The 17,963-nt window shown below is 37.7% G+C and overlaps 1 protein-coding gene across 1 annotated transcript; it reads right to left on the bottom strand.

Moving 5' to 3' along the window:
• Positions 1 to 4,594: 4,594 nt before the first annotated feature.
• On the bottom strand, positions 4,595 to 17,270 carry LOC140163326 (sulfotransferase 1A3-like). The gene is made up of 8 exons (XM_072186725.1): positions 17,185 to 17,270; positions 14,952 to 15,088; positions 10,800 to 10,979; positions 9,641 to 9,765; positions 7,435 to 7,678; positions 6,006 to 6,100; positions 5,443 to 5,659; positions 4,595 to 4,701 (listed from the first exon to the last, which is right to left on the bottom strand). Exons 1-8 carry the CDS (start codon positions 17,268 to 17,270, stop codon positions 4,595 to 4,597), a joined length of 1,191 nt encoding a protein of 396 aa, XP_072042826.1.
• Between the last annotated feature and the right edge of the window lie 693 nt (positions 17,271 to 17,963).

The following is a 17,963-nucleotide window of genomic DNA, read 5'->3' as shown; positions in this document are numbered from 1 at the left end:
TAGTCGTCAATGGTCAACAGCATTGATGTATGTGTTGCGCCGGAGGAATCAACCGTATAGTCAACGACAAAACACAATTACACAAAGCTCACATCTGGCATCCAGGGAGATGGTTTGTGTCAAGAGGAGGCTAGTACTGTAAGAACTCAGGAATGGCCCTCTACTGTTGGTACGGAAGGACCTGGCCACCCACCGTACTATTTGGCCTTGAATGTAAGCATGAGAGTACAAAGTCAAAAGAAAACGATGGTATCGGAAGGTGCGACCCGCAGGCCGGAAGATACGTCAATGGCTACTGGGGAAGAGAGAGATGCTGCTCAGAGTACACCTGTTGGTGATGACAGATCAGGATTAAAGCCTGCTACAGGAAGTCCTGTTCTTGACGGTCCCAGGAAGGAAAGGAACAGCACCCCTTTAAGGAAGCCAATAAATATTGCTACATGGAATGTACGCAGTATGTCAGGAGGAAAGATTGAAGTTGTGGAGAAGGAGATGGTTGCAAACAATATTAAGATCCTAGGAGTAACAGAGTTGTGGTGGCTTGGACAAGGGAGGTTCACTACAGATGATGGAAGTATGTTTATCTATTCTGGAAAAGATACTGGAAGGAAACGTGGAGGTGTGGGTTTCATAATAGAAAGAACCACAGCCAAGTGCGTTTTGGGATATAATCCAATAAATGAAAGAGTGATGACTGTAAGACTGCAAGGACATCCTTTAAATATATCTATCATACAAGTGTATGCACCAACATCAGATGCATCAGAGAGTGAGATGACAGACTTCTATGAGATGGTACAAGGAGTTATGGATAGTATACCTAGAAGAGACTTACTCATCGTACTGGGGATTGGAATGCTAAGATTGGCAAAATGAAGGAGAAAACTGGGTGTATAGGCCAATATGGACTTGGGATCAGAAATGAACGTGGAGACAGACTGGAGGAATTTTGTGAAGCTAATAACCTAGTCATTGGGAACACGTTATTTCAGCATCATCCACGGAGACTGTGGACTTGGATGAGCCCAGGAGATAGAACAAGAAACCAGATCGATTACATCATGGTCAGGAAGAGGTGGAGAACATCACTCCAAAATGTCAGGACACGACCAGGCGCTGACTGTGGTAGTGACCATCAGCTACTTGTAGCCAAAGTAAAACTAAAACTGAGAGCTAAGAGAGACAATGCACCACCTACCAGGTATGATGTTGACAACATTCCCACTCAATATTCAGTAGATGTGAAGAACAGGTTTGATGAGTTACTGAAAGTTAATGAAGAGGAGCAGACCCCAAATGAATTGTGGGAAGACATGAAAGAAGCAGTCCAGAGCACAGCAAAGAAGTACATCCCTAGAAAGATGAAACGGAAACAGCCGTGGATCTCTCAGCAGACCTTAAACCTAGCTGATGACAGGAAGAGAGCAAAGGCAGATGGAGGAAAGGAAGAATGGGCACGCTTAAACAAAGAGGTCTCCAAAAGTGTTAAGGAGGACAAAAGAAACTACATCGAAAGGAAGTGTGTGGAAATGGAAAGATGTAAGGGTGACTCAAAAATAGCTTTTGGTATTGCCAAAGAACTTACAAAGAAGTGGACCCCCAGGATGGATGTTATAAATGATGAGAAAGGTAACACTCTTACCGAAAGTGTAGACATCAAAAGGCGATGGGTTCAGTATAGTTCCCAGCTGTTTGAGGCACAAGATGACAAGGTGTATGTACAGTGTGAAACGAGTGAGGAAGAACCTCCACCATTGAGATCTGAAGTTGAGCTTGCCATGGAACAAATGAAAAATGCTAAGTCACCTGGCATTGATAATGTAGCTTCTGAGTTGTGGAAGGCAACTGGGAAAGAAGGGATAGACCTAATGTGGCGTCTATGTGGTATCATCTGGAAAAAGAAGAAATGGCCGAGAGACTGGTGCAGGGCAGTATTTATTCCACTGCCAAAGAAGGAAATTTGAAAGAGTGTGCCAATCACCGGACCATCAGCCTGATTTGTCATGCAAGTAAAGTGCTTCTGAAGATCATCATCAAGAGAATGAAGAACAAAATGGAGCAGGAAATATCTGATGAGCAGGCAGGATTTCGTGAAGGAAGGGGTACTAGGGACCAAATTGTCAATATCAGGAATGTGATTGAGAAATGCAGAGAGCATAGACTTCCTCTTTACATGTGCTTCATAGATTACAGTAAAGCTTTTGACTGTGTTAGCCACCCTCAGATGTGGGAAACTATGAAAAGATGGGTTTTCCAAGTCATCTTGTGGATCTGATCAGCTGCTTATATGAAGACCAAGAATCGGCAGTCAGAACAAGTAGTGGAGACACAGATTGGTTCAAGATTGGAAGAGGCTTACGACAGGGCTGTGTGCTATCACCAAACCTATTTAACATCTACTCTGAAGACATAATGAGAACAGCTTTGGAGGGGTTTGAAGGTGGAGTGAAGTTTGGCGGTACAAGAATTACTAACCTGAGGTACGCCGATGATACCACTCTTATTTGTAGCAGCAGAGTAGAGCTGATTGATCTTTTGAAGCGCATCAAAGAGGCCAGTGAAGAAAAACACCTTCTCCTGAACACAAAGAAGACAAAAATAATGGTTGTAGACAGAGAGAGAGAAAAAGTGATGAGTTTGTGATAGATGGACAACAGATTGAGGAGGTGAAGCAATTTGAATATCTGGGTTCAATGATTAACAACAGTGGTGACAGCACAACTGAAATTAAGAGAAGACTGGCTATTGCAAGGACAACTGTGCAGGGCATGTCAAGCATATGGAAAAGCAGAGGCCTATCCATTGACCTCAAGGTACGCCTACTTCGTGCAACTGTGTTTTCCATTGCCACTTATGGATGCGAGTCTTGGGCTATGACCAAGAATGATAGGAAAAGAGTAGATGCTTTTGAGATGTGGTGTTACAGGAGGCTTCTACGAGTGACATGGAAAGACAGGAGAACAAATTCCTGGATCCTTGACAAGATTGGTACAAGTCTAACCATCAGAAGCGGCATAATGGAGAGAAAGCTGAAGTACTTTGGCCATATTGTCAGGAAACATGGAGGTGTAGAAAAACAGATTTTGCAAGGGGCCATGGAAGGCAAACGAGGAAGAGGACGTCCACCAACATCTTGGACTAATGACGTGAAGCTGGTTTCTAACCATGGAATGCAAGGTGCAACACACTTGGCATCGGATCGAGTGAGATGGCGTACTCTTGTGAAGACCACAGCAGCGCTACACAGCGCCACCTGACACAGAGAGAGATGTATGTTAAGAAATGAGGTACATTCTAGCGGTACCTCTTTTCTTATCATAAATAACGTACCGCTTGTCTTGAGTCACTGAAATTCCAGTGTATAGTAACTAGATTCATTGCTTCTAGACGAATCCAATTTAACACATTCATACACCTCAATGGCAGCCATAGCAGGGTCCCCGTCGGCTCCATCTCACCTAAAATGTGAAATTTAAACTGTCTGACCAAATCCTGACCATGACTCGGCTCGTTGGATTCGTCTATAATATACATAACCTTTGTTGCAAAATAGTCACAAATTTATCAAGGGGTGTAGTACCACCTTAATTTTACGTACTTTTCCAGCGGCAATGTTACCGGAAAAAAAAATCTGTTATAAAATGCTAAACAATCTGGAAGCAGCAGCCAGGATTTCGGTGTGATTTTTTGTCCACTTTTTAGCCATTTTAAGGACACTTTACTCTTTGCCGTCCCCCATTTTATCCCTGAACAATTTCTGGGGGCAACCTGCACCCTTCCCCCTGGCTACTCCACTGTCTGGAAGAATATACAATTTCCGTTTGACCCAAGGTATAAAGTTTTGATAAAAGAAATGAAAACAGATGTTTATACACACAACATTATAAATTACTATTATCATATACATACTGGATGATTCAAAATCTCCGTATGTAATTGATGATATTGGGTAAGTAAGTGCATGTGTGCATCCAGGTTAAATCAGGAATCATTAAAGCTGTAGCCAAACTCTTGACGTTCAGGTATATCTTGAAACACTCCTAAGAAATGGGCTAGTCCAGAAAATTATGCATACCCCCTATAGAGGAGTTTGTATTTCCGGTCGTTTTATCCAGCCATGATTGTTGGAAATCCAGACTTTTCAGGAGTTTTCATCTTACAAAACTAAACTTTTGAAACTGACCCATAGCTTCTTCCTAGTGATTGGTATCCAATCATCCTCTTTGCTGGTAGTAACACAGTACCATCCAGAGGGGAGCGTGGGCTCGCGTCATCAGATAAGCTAACTGGATTCACAAAAGAGGTCCTGCGTCATAAACAGAGACGAGGGGCCTACCATTTAAATCACATGTATGACACTCTACTGACGACCACGCCCCTCAGGATTGAGCTGTGTTAGATCCTATCAGCAAAGAGGATGATAGGACACCACACTGAAGAAGTATGTACTGAAGAAACTGTTAGGTGAGTGTCAAAATGTTGGCTTTGCACAATGAAAACTACAAATTATATATGAAATAGGGCCTATATATTTGAAATTATTCAAATAACTGAATTATTGCTATTTCATCATGTTCATTGCAATGGCACAATTTTAACATTCGAATACAAGTCCGCTCCCTGCCAGCTTCTCCCGTATGAGTGCATCCATGGCCTCGTTCTGAGCTACAGTGAAGTGACTCTTCCAATCGCCGACTTTTCCTGCAAAATAAAGGAAATTAAAATTTATCGTAAACAGATTTATGAAAAAGGGTGAAGTTTGGTTATGTAAAGAACGTTTTTGCCACAGTAGCGAGTGCATATTGCGTAAACACGGACACGGGGTCCTGATCGGCTGATTGAAATATACGGCACCTTATTTACTAACAATCACGTAGCATTCCGCAACAATTCGTTCGTCGGCCCTATCAATCAATCGACATGTTGTACCCGAGACATGAAAGTGATGTCACCATAATACACCACAGAAAATATATAGCGACAACTCTGCAATCAGGTGTAGAAACGAGGAAACTTAACTACAAGATTAAGGTGGTACTACACCCCCTGATCAATTTTACATTTTTCTAAAAAAATAACCACACAATGGTAACAAAATTTATAGAATCCAATTACATCACTGAAATTTCAGTGATTCAAGACAAGTGGTTCATTATATATGTTAAGAAATGAGGTACACTCTAGCGGTACCTCTTTTCTTATCATAAATAACGTACCGCTTGTCTTGAGTCACTGAAATTCCAGTGTAGTAAGTGGATTCTTTACCCCTATAATATATATAACTTTTGTTACCAGTGTGTTATTATTTTTTGTGAAAAATGCAAAAACAGTCACAAATTTGTCAAGGGGTGTAGTTCCCCCTTAATTGCTCCTTATTCCTTGAAAATCAATTGGATCGTATAAACTGATGACATCATCCTCATGCCTCATATATTATCTCACCTGTTCGCATGAATGACGGACGATCCTTTGGAGTCATGTCATTGCTGTCAATTGATTCAACATTCTTCACGTTCATCTTCTCCAGCGTGTCTGGATTTGTCATTGGGTTAGCTTTCATGTTTTCAAATGTACAATGACTGACTATTCTGTCAAGTACAGCATCTGAAAAGGTGTAACCTAAGAAATCTGCAATTCGTTCAACGATTCCTTTAAGATCCTGAAAAGACAGTAAACATACAAATTCCACACAGATATATCTACGTGTGTTTTGACAGATTAGCCGGACAGTCTGAAACTGTTGAGCGTTTTCAGGTTAACTCTGGCTTCTTCAGGACAAAACTATGTATAACTATGCAAGTATAGACTTTCCGGCGGGGAAGGGAAAGGAGGACATTATTTCCCTCAGGTGGTACTTACCGGACTGGCCAGTTCCACCTTTCTTTTATGCAGGTTAACACCTTGCTTTGGAGCTAAAATAGTGTAATATTTCAAATTGGCAGGGTAAATATCACATTTCACCTTATTATTTTGTTGTTAATAATAATTGGTGCAATAATGCTTACCTTTTTCATGTTTTCAAACTTGAGAAACAGTACATTGGGTTCATGTCGACGCTTCCAGTAATACAGGTAATGATTCCACCACGGACCATACACAACTATAAAATATTAGAGGAGATATGTGATCATCATCGTCTTCGTCATCTACATCGTTTTCGTCGTCATCGTCATCGTCACAAGATCATTTTCATTGCACATTTTTGGACAGAATGAAGTGATTGAATACCTGTAACCAAGTTGGGATTCGTATAAGTTTTATTCTGGAGAAGAACGGATAACGACCTCTGGATATTTACTATAAAAACCTCTATCAAAAAAGCCAATTTATAAGCATGGGTAAACCATGAAGAAGTAAGTGTCAGTGACACCAAGATACTTGACGTATAGCACTTAGTAGGGCAACCAAGAATACAATCTCGAAAACGTTTTACCTATTAGTGCTGAGCATACACTTAGTTTCTGCCGTGTTTAGGTTAAGCTTCTTGGGCGTCACCAATACAATCAATTACCTCAGCTGAATGGAAATAACATCCATTATCGATATTGCGATTTTACAAAAGCAGATCATCAGCATACATGGACATAAGGAACTATTTAGATTTAGCTGAGTAAACAATAATGGACCCAAGATCGATCCTTGTGCCACACCTGACGTAACCACTGTTGTCTGTTGAGAATGATACTGCGACCTGGACCACGATATTTTAATTGCGATTTGAAAAACAATCATATACAGATTTTTAATTAAAAAGCTGTGAGAGACTAACTCTAATTCATTCGACATGTTAATAAATAATGTAGAGCACCGGTATTAGATTTGGAGTGATCCAAGGCAAATCCTCAGCATCAGTCAAGCCTCTTATATTTCAGTATCTTTCGATATTGCGTATTATATGTTAAAATGTGTTAAAATGTAAAATGTTCAGTTGCATAATTACACAGTACTATTCGCCGCCGACGTGATGTAATGATCGGATTAACTACCATAGCAATAGGTGAAAACAATTTTTGAATATATCGCGGGGCACTACAAGCAGGTTGCACTCATCACCTGTGTATATCTGCAATCATAGATTGAATACAATACTGCTCTTTTTAAAGATACAATCTTACAGGTGCAAGTGATCATCATGATATGGTTTGATGCAGAGGTACCGCGTGAACGTACTACTAGTGCAGTGCGGTATAATTAAAAATTGTTTTCACTTTTGCTTTGGTAGTTAATCCGATTATTACAATCGAGCAGATTAGAGAGATGGTGAAATATTTTTATTGACTGACTGATCGTACATGTAACGAAAAGCTCTATGAAGTTACTAGCAACCGGCACGGTGAGTTATAGAGCAGTGATTAAATTATGTAATTACCATTTAAATGATCAGCTTCTTAGTCTAAATTACATCTAAGCTACAAGCGGAATTATTATACTCACCTTTTCCAGCATAAAAATCTTCAAAAAAATCATTCCAGGTTTCGTATCTGGGTAGCGTAGTATGCCCAATATGAAAGTAATAATACGACACAGCTACATCCTTAGGGTTCCTAGCGACATAGACAATCCTAGATTTCTTCTCCATGACGTCAGGTGGCAGTAGGTGTCCTGGTAGGTGAGATTTGATGGTACGAGGGGACTTCATCTTGTCTATAATTTCATGGGTTGGTGGGACGTCGATATCCTATCCGGTGATCCATAAAGAAAGCGGGTAGAGGAAATGAAAACTTGTGTGATTAAATCTAAACATTTTGACTGGCTAAACTGGGTTTTAATTTCTCTTTCTGTTTGGAAATAATATTACTACTTCGGACCTCATAAGCGTTTCAGACACCTCGTTTCTCAATATAATAAAACAGGGTAAAATGATTTACAATTATTTATTTTGAAGTTTACTTATCATATCGTTATGAATTCGGCAGAGTGACGAATCGAGAATTTTGAGCAAATTGAGTTTTTGTATGCTTATAATTATGTTTCAGGTTATCTTTTATTTCCACTAAAAATTAATGGTAAATCTTACTCACCGACGTAGTTATTGAAATTTTGATTTGGACGAATCGCGCCTAAGTGCGATAAATGAATTCGGCAGAGAGACGAATCGTATACTTAGCTGTACAAATCATGTTGGTCTATAGTATTGTATAGCGGGAACCCCCGAATTTTCTATATTACATGTCCTATAGTAATATATTTGATACAAACGTATAGCTGTAGTTATCTTCTATCCAGTGATACCAAAATAAGTACAAACATTCCCCACATAATATTGTTATCGTTTAATAATGTGAGTGCGCACCCGTGAAATTGGAAAAACCCGGAAAATATAAGCCAATATTGTTATTTTTGCTTTAAAATCCTCGAGTTTTTGCTAAATATTACAGGGATGACTATTTATAACTTCTATGGAAAGTTAAGTCTACATAGCCTTAAGACAACCAGTAATTTCTACACAAATAGCCCAAATCACAAATGCGTGCTTTGGTTTACACGAAGTTGAATGCGTATTCGACCTCTCTCTGCGCAGTTGTAGAGACATGTTGGATACAGCATAAAGCCGAATAGCTGTTAAAACGCGTTTTGAGGGATATTTCGATTATTTCAGAACATGCAAGTATTGCCAATAATTCGTGTACATTCACTTTATAATATACATTTCAAATGAGTGCTCACGAATGTTCTACATTTTTAGAAGGACCAATGGAATGGTACCAAGATTTTCAAACACCGTTTACTCAGAACAGTAATTTTGCGTATTCGGCACTCTGCCGTTTTCATAACGATATATAGAATCTTGGACTTGTCACTGACAATCACACAGTGGATGGATTATCTCCTTACTCGTAGAAAAGAATGGATTAAATACTGAAACTATCTGACTGGGCTATGATAACAGGGGTGTTCCTCAAGGCACATAACTGACCCAAATCGATTTTCTGGTAACAATGTGTAACAATGCCCAGGCTGTGGACATAGATGCAGATATAAATGCATGAAGTATGTGAATGATTTGGTCACGAGTGATACCAGTCCCCGTGGTAACCAATGTTAAACTTCATTCTTGGACAGTTAACAAAGTAAAAGTAAAATTACTAGATATCATCATTGAGTGGGATGATTAAATTGCCATGATGTTAAACAAAGCCTGTAGGAAAGTACTCATTTTTTGCAGCTAAACGAAGCAGGGCTTGATGCATAAGAAGTGCTCATTGTGTATAAACTAGGGCATATATGCCTATTCATTGAATATCGAGCACCCCTTGGAATGCAGGGCTCACCCAGAAACAGATATCAAAGATTGCGGTACACCGAATTATGATGATGCATTGAATGTACTGCATATCGAGACTTGGAAACCCGCAGATCAAACGTATGCATTTCGTTTGCTTAAGAAGCAAGCAATTCTGAGAGATTCCCTGCTTGGTTCTCTGTATTGAGAGTGCTTCCAAATTTGATTCAAATTTCGTCAATCTGATCATATCATATTTGACAACTTTTTTTAAGGCAAAAGCAGGTCTATTAACATGATACGGGTTTTACAATACAGGACAGGAACGTATAATGTTTGATATTAATAGATATACAGTACACTAAACGTTATATGTTCGTGTTTCAATTAAAATAATTTAACTACGTAAGCAAATACCTTTGTTGAATAAAGGAAAGTAGCCTCCAGAAATGGCGTTCGAAATGTGGTATGCGTCTTGTTGACTTGATCCAGATCACCGTCGTTTACAATTGCCGAAACTATTTCTTGTGTCCAAGTAGTTCCTAAATATTAAATACAGATATCAATGAGTATAGCAGGTTATTAAACATTTCAAATTTAAATTATTTTTTAAACATGATAGCAATAGCAATACGAAAAATACTAGTGTAAGGACGATCATAAAATGTTTAATTAAAAACACATACAGTTGTTTTAATTAAATAAGCATCATTCATACAGTTTTTAGATATGACAATGGAAGCCAAAAAATGATAATAAAAACAAAAAACAGGGCTATTAATTGTGTATTATGTATAATGCACGAATGCACACTGTATGATTGATTGATTGATTGATTGATTGATGGATTGATTTATTGATTGTTTGAGTTATGGATGGATGGATTGATTGATTGATTGATTGATTGATTGATTGATTGATCGCCTTTTAAAGTTAAAGATACAATGGTCCCAGGCCGCTTAACCTCAACCCCAGGCTCCATGGTTTCATTAGATTAATATTGTCACGGTTTGCTCTCTATCGTTAATGTTCATACACTCTTAGAAAAGCGGGTGCAAGTTGGAACCCCTAAGAGTTATCGACCTTGTCCCGTTAATGGAACCCTCAAGGGTTCTTCCAAGGAACCTTTACATTAGGGTCCTTTAAAGAAACCTGTCAAAAGGTGCTTCAAGGAACCTCCAAGGAGTCTCCAAAGAACCTTTGTATGAAGGTCCTTAATTGAATCTCTTAAGGTTCTCCAATGTTGTCCCATATATGGAACCCTACGGTTCTTCAAAGAACCTTCATGATATCAAAAAGGAATCTTTGTTGAACCTTCAAAGGTTCTTCGAGTTTGTCCCCATTTATGGCACCCTGTGGTTCTTTGAAGCATTGTGACATGTACTCTAGAAATCTTAAAAGTACAATCTTAAAGATGAACGGGCAGAAAATATGGGTACCTTGTAGAACCCTAAAAGCTGTGAAGAACCTTATTTTTTTACTGCGAGAACCCATTGAGACTTCTAGCTACCCTTTAAAATTTCATTTTGAAGATTCTTTTTTTCTAAGAGTGTATGTATGTATAAGTACACTGTACCTGCTTTGGGGTATGATACAACAGAGACATCATCCTGTCTTGCTTGCCACGTCTTCAGAGCCTCTATAGTACATGGCTTCTGGAAATGCTCAGTTAGTGGTACTCCTTCACAGTCGTAAATCTTCACTTTCCCATCTGGTGGGCTTTGCATAAAACCCCCATTTTGTATGACCTTTTTGACTAAGAGATATACCAGTATTACTCACACAATTGAGCTAAACGTGATAAAAGCAAAATAATTTCATACTATATATACTATGCAAGAATATGTTAGCCATATAATAATAATAATAATAATAATATTTATTTCAATTGTCATAAATTACAAACATGAAAAAACATTAAAGCAATTTAAATGACAATCCAGGAAAGAAGAAATAGACTAAACAGTCGAAGCACAATGTGTTCTTCTTTCCTGATTATATTAAAGTACATCTTAATAATAATAATAATAATAATAATAATATAAATTTAGATAATAGATACGCATTAATTAACCCAGAAACATTTGTAGGGAAAAAATAAATGAGTGAAACACTCTATGACATAACTTATGCACACAGGATGTGTCAACAGTGCACAAGATAGGCAGCACAAAAAATAAAACATGCGTGAACAAAGTTATTGCCTTAGAGTGGGCCTACATGTGGTAACTCAAATTATACAGCTAAATTGCCTAAATTTAAACAAAATGATAACTGGCAAAAGATTTCAAAACAGCAATTGCAATGAAAAAAAAAAGTAAACATGCATATGAAAAACATAATTACATCATAAAATGTTCTTTACACATGGCCTTAAACAAGGTAAGGGAGGGCGCATAGCGTACATCAGTGGGAAGTTCATTCCACAAACGTGGAAAGGAAACAAAAACAGAGTTGAAAAAGGCATTGGTATGAGAACTACAGTGGAGATACCTAAACTCCTTAACCTTAGAAGGTTTGAAAAATTGGCAAAAAGAAGAAGAATTTAAAGCAGAAGATCAACCTCAACAAATCAAATAAGTCGCATGTTTTAAGTAATCCAAATTCATCTAATATCGACTCATATGAAAGATCAGAAGGACACATCTACCTATACATCAAAACTTTAGAAATCGTTCTCTGACTCTTATCTAACCTATCAAGCAGGCCAGTCTGACAAGGATTCCAAATAACAGCACAGTAAGTAAGATGAGGGAGTATCAATGCTTTAAATAGACGCAGAAGAGCACTGAAGTGCATATGGCGAGAAGTTCTGATGACAAACATGATGCAGTCATGTCTACAGTAGAATTCATCTCGACCTTTGCAGGACTTAACCCCATTAAAAGCTATTAAACCAATATAACACTCATTGAAACAGCTCAACTGATTAAATCGGATCTTCTCTGGTTGTGCACATGTGTCTGTTTTCATGTGCGATATCGCAATAAAGCTGGTATTATAGCTTCAGTTGGGTAACCGATTATAAAGGAAACGAAAGGAAACAATGGTATGTGTACCTTTTTTCACGAAATGAGACAATGGCCTGCTTTTTGTAAACCAGCATTCTTGAAAATGAGCAACATAATGATTGTTGACTTAACACGGTTTGGAAATAATTTCTTCATATTTTTGGTGTTATCTGTCGTTTACATATCCTTCCTAAAACACAAAAGTGCGACCCTCTCCAAACACCTAAATTAGCTAAAAATTTAGGACATGTTACAAAACTATATTGTCTAGAATTTTAGAAGAGTACTTTTAATATTGGCCGGTTATTTTTCACACAGCGACGTTAACTAGGCAATGTACTATTACCTATAACATTAACTAAAACACCAAAGTACGAATATTTCCAAACATCTAAATTAGCTAAAAATTTAGGACATGTTAAAAACTATATTTTCTAGAACTTTAGAAGAGTACTTTTAATATTGGCCGGTTATTTTTCACACAGCGACGTTAACTAGTCATATCCCCATACTTTTAACGTAGGGCTATTTGTAGAGGTCACGCGTCAATGGGAAAGAGCACTGTGTATTGTGTATAGGAAAACGGACAGTAACTGCAGTATGAACCAGTTAGGCTAGAAACCTTTTTACAGATTTTATCAACATGTGAAGAGAATGATAGGGAAGAATTGAAAACAACACCAAGCAGTTTATACTCATCAACAACCTTAATTGGAATACCACCTAACTTGTATGTATAAAGACTGCAAGCCCTAGACCTCGAAAAATGAACAACAGCACACTTAGAAGCATTCAGGGGGAGTTTATTCTCAATGGTCCACTTGTGAATTGTGTCAATTTCTTTCTGCAGTGCAACTTGATCCTCAAAAGTTCTAATAGAGCGCACAAGTGCATGGTCATCAGCAAATTGGAATAAGGGAGAGGACAGGTTGTCATTAATGTCATTTACAAATAACAGAAACAAGATGGGCCCCAAAACAGAACCTTGAGGAACACCCGATGTGACTGAAGCCCAATCAGATTTAGCTCCGCTAAAGATAACTCTCTGTTTTCTACCAGAAAGAAAACTTTTTTTTTTTTTTTCTTTTTTTTTCCAGTGTGTTTTATTCCCTGTACTTGGGACTGGTGGGGGGGGGAAAGAGTACATCAAGATGAACCACCAGACCCCTGCTCTTAGATTACTTCACTTCAATACAATAGGAGATAAGAAAACTTTGAATCCAGTTAAGCACATTATTCCTGATACCATAGTAATGAAACTTTTGTAACAAAATTGTATGATCTACTCTATCAAAAGCAGCACTAAAGTCAAGAAAAATCCCATCCACCAAATTACAATATTTGCTGTTAGCAAGGTTACCACTGAGAAAATGATAAAATTTAGCCAACATCTGCTCACAATTCCTACCATGTCGAAAACCAAATTGATTATCTGAAAGAATGTCATGCTCATCAAGATAACCAAGAAGACGTTTACAAACCAATCTTTCCATGACCTTACAGAGGATTGCTGTTAAGGAAACTGGCCTGTAACTCGAAATAGCATTCTTAGGCTTACCAGAACCTTTGTAAATAGGCACAACATTTGCACACTTCCAAGCAGTCAAAAAAAGTGCAATAGAGCAAAGAATCAATATTTATGCAAGAACCAAGTCAAACTTTCCCATTATTGAACAATTCTATAAATGCCACACTCAAAAGTCGCCTTCTGTGAAAATATGAAGTGAATCGCGACTACCGTTTAATTTTTATAGGTCCTTTTGCGGCGATACCCAATTTCGTTATTTGTCCACGAGATACCATGTATTTTGAATGAGAGCACACAATGCGCGGTAAAGGCACCAGCTCTGAAACTGACTTTAACTTAAATAAGGTTGAGTTTTGCGTTATTTTAATTTCTTTTTTCTGTTCAAACAAAGTTTCTGATATTATTTTAAGTCCTTTATACCTCACTCGACTCCAACTCCAGTTTTTTAAACCCCAATATGTCCAAGTTACTGGATATTTTGTAATTCACTCCACTTCAATTTGCGCGCATTTCATTTTGACATTTGAAAAAAACTGCCAACAAATAAATGTTTATGTTTTTGATTGAAACATCTTTAAAGTATAGGTAAAATGAAAATAACAACAAATAATGTTCTTTTCTCCTTAAAAAGACTAAGGGCAATAACAATGGGTGCTCCAATTTATTTCAATGCCAAGAAAATGGCAGTTGTTCCAAATCTACCTTTCACAGAGTGCGCTGACATTCAAATTTTAGATGTCTCTTGGACAAACATTAAAATTGGGTATCGGTATAAAACGTGTCATAAAAACAAAACGGTAAATGCTAATTTCTTGGTTCACACAAGGTTGTTGATGGATATATCATATATAAAATGTTTTAAAACCTAAAAAGTTCAACTCGGTTCTTAAATAAAAATGGATTCTTTTCTCTATTGCACTTTTTTTGACTCACCCTGTACGAAGCCTCACTAAGCACTTGAGTAAACCCACAATAATTCATACAATCAATAAGAAGATTAGGAAGGGCTCCTTTTAAGTTAGATGGTTCACCATCCACCCAATCCATATGAATATTAAAATCACCAACAAGTGTAATGAGAGAAAAATTATTTTTGGAAGCATGAATCTTAACGAGATAGTCATCAAGAGAATCCATGTAATTCTTCGGGTAGTCAGGAGGCCTATAAAAACACCAATTAAGACCCTACCCTTACGCGTTTTGAACTCAGCCCAAATGATCTCATGATCGTCTGTGTCAAATTCGCACTTATCAACTGGATAAAGACCTTCCTTAATAGCCAAAAGAACACCACCACCATGAGAGTTTCTATCATTACGAAACACTCTGTAACAAGAAGGAAAAATTTCTCCATCTAAATGAGAATCATCAAGCCAGGATTCACTAATGGCAACAACATCATAATCATCGTGAACAATACGGGTTTGAATTTCAGGAATCTTATTTTTAACACTGCGAGCATTAAAATAAAAAACCGAAATACTGTCGTCACGAGCCATATATGCAATCCCAGAATTTTGAGGTGAAAGTTTATACAGGGGTCAAAATTTGGGTGCCACATGGGTCAAAACAGACAATTTCCTCTGATTTTGATTTGTTTTAATATAACTTAATATTGCATTATTATAACAAGTCGAACATTTTGACACCATATTTCCTAATAGGTGACCAACAAGGCACATGCCCATTCCCTTGCTTGCAGTAGCGTAGCCCGGATCTTAGTGGGGGCAAGCCAAATTTTGTCCCCATTTGTCAATATTTTGTTCCATTTTTAGTCATTTTAAAGACACATTAATGTCGTCCCCATTTTATATGTGGGGCAATCCCCCCGGCTACGACTGTGCTTGCTAAAGTTTGTTCGGCTTATATAAGGCGGAAAAATAAGACTCATAACACTGTGTATTGATATAGAATGCTTACGCTTGGTGTGCGTATCGCACGCTTATGTGAATTTACGCGAGCGTGAGTTGAGACTTTATTGACGCGCGCAGTAACAAAAGCCGAATAATTCCCGCCTTATATAAACCGCACAAACTTTAGCATCACCCCAGTGTGCCCTTAGGATCGATTGATTCCCTAATTATTTGATCAGCAATTGAAAAAAAAAAAAAAAAAAAAATATAATTATTTTATTGTCCTAGTAGCCCTACAATAAGATTATGTTTATCAAGGCTCATAAAGGATGATTCCAAAATAATAGTTTGTCCAAACGCGTCATGTGAATGTCTATGATTTTCTGTCCGGCTAAATATACAATCGACTGAAAGGACAACAATTGACCTTTTCGGTAAATCCCATAAGCCTTTTGCGAGTACACCTGAGAGGTCGTCATTTGACGTCATGCCGACTTACAATGCGCAGTAACGATGTTCGATAAACGATGATATGCAGATCGGCGTGACGTCAAATGACGACATCTCAGGTGTATTCGCAAAGGCTTATGGGATTTACCGAAAAGGTCAATTGCATCATCAAGTACACACGGTTGTTTGATGTATATAGAAATGGCTTCATTATTAACTAAATGCAAATTATAGATGGCGCTATTTAGCCTAAATCATATTTCTTTATTTGCAAGGGGAAGGTGACTAATACTGCCATTAAAACAGCTGGAATCGGTGACACACGCAACAAGGAGATTTTATAAACACATTTTATCAAACAGTAAAAGGAATTGTTTGTATTAAAAGCTTGAAAGAATAATTTCCAGTAACTAAATAGCGCCACCAATTTTGTCATTAATAGATACATTTTATATCCGTCAAAGCTTTAAAAAATGCTATAAAAGTGAATAATTTTAAGAGAAGGGAAATTAAAGTTAAGAATGACTCGAAAGCATATATATACATTAGCATGATATCGCCTTTAGTTGTTTAGGCCTAAAATTTGGTTGTACATGATGTTTTGTTTGAAAAACTAATAAATGACCCCATCAAAGAGCCGTGTACACCAGGCACAAAAAGAAACTCATCAGTTATAGTCATCCTTGCTGTTCAAGAACCTGATAATTTTGGATTATTCTGAAATATACATTTTGTTATTTAGACTTTGCTTTCTCACTTGACACCCTGTTTGTGAAAATTAAACAAGCACTTACCAAGAAATGCACCTCTAAATCCTCAAACCCCAAAATCAAAAGTTGCAATTTCAACGATTCGATTGTGCCTGTTACATTGTTTGCTTTATTGATTGGCCCCTGTGCAAGTGTGCGTTCCCCATTGAAAATCGTTGAAATTGCAACTTTTGATTTTAGGGTTTGAGAGTTTAGAGGCGCATATCTTCGTCAATTCTTGTACGATCTTCACGAGCAGGGTGTCAAATGAGAAAGTAAAGTCAGGTTGTTGAACAGCAAGGGTGACTATAACTGACGAGTTTCTTTTTGTGCCTGGTGTAGTCATGTTTAATAACGAAATGTGGTCTACCTGTCTCGGCTCCCAAGACTTCTTCCATATTTGTGGAATGGCGGATCACAACTGCCAACCTGTAGTAATATATCCACACCTGTCATAGATCCATTCAAAACATCATATTTACCAATAAATGTCACCGCATAAATAACCTAAGCCTATAATTCAAATGTGTTACCCAAGATAGTTTTGATTTAAAATATTTTTGAAATACACATAAATTCACTAGAAAAAATACATTGTACGTTTCCTCCAATTTTATCCTGCAAAAAAGTATTAGACATTTAGGTGATTGCATTGGCATTCGTCTCATTTACACTAGCATGTTATTTATATATATATTACATTCAAAGACCATTATTCAAAATCGCGCACTGTGATTTGCACAAACGTATCACGTTTGTGTCCATTAAACGCAATAATGTACCCGTAATTGAATTGCGCCCGAAACGCAGTAGACCTTTTTGTAGTGACGTCACTTAATCCATATTGGGTCTTAGATGAACACAAACAGCACGTACGTTTACCACATGCATGCAATAATACACCAAACACTGCGTATTTTCTTGGTTTTACAGAAGGCCTTGTTTGTCAACACCTTTTTTTAATTTCATCAAGGCAGAGCGCATACATGTATTCACAGCGCGCTCGACAGGGTATAAATAGTCATACTCGTAATACTCAGCGTATAATGTTTCACGCTCTGCGTTTCAGAAGCAATCAGGACATGCACATTACTTTCATGAAACACGTTTGGACAAATCACATTGTGCTATTATAAATTATGGCCATTG

The sequence above is a fragment of the Amphiura filiformis genome, chromosome 10 (assembly GCF_039555335.1).
Source record: "Amphiura filiformis chromosome 10, Afil_fr2py, whole genome shotgun sequence".
Taxonomy (NCBI): domain Eukaryota; kingdom Metazoa; phylum Echinodermata; class Ophiuroidea; order Amphilepidida; family Amphiuridae; genus Amphiura; species Amphiura filiformis.
Note: the sequence above shows the minus strand (reverse complement) of the source record. Positions and strands in the feature narration are given on the sequence as shown.

Bases quoted from the DNA above. Each gene is read 5' to 3' on its own strand.
- LOC140163326 (XM_072186725.1), bottom strand. From the start codon at position 17,270: ATGACAGGTGTGGATATATTACTACAGGTTGGCAGTTGTGATCCGCCA. The intron at 15,089-17,184 runs GTAGACCACATT...TTCTTGTTACAG, and splicing joins AGTCTTGGGAGCCGAGACAG to AGTGTTTCGTAATGATAGAA. The intron at 6,101-7,434 runs GTGAGTATAATA...AATATTTTATAG, and splicing joins AGATTTTTATGCTGGAAAAG to TTGTGTATGGTCCGTGGTGG.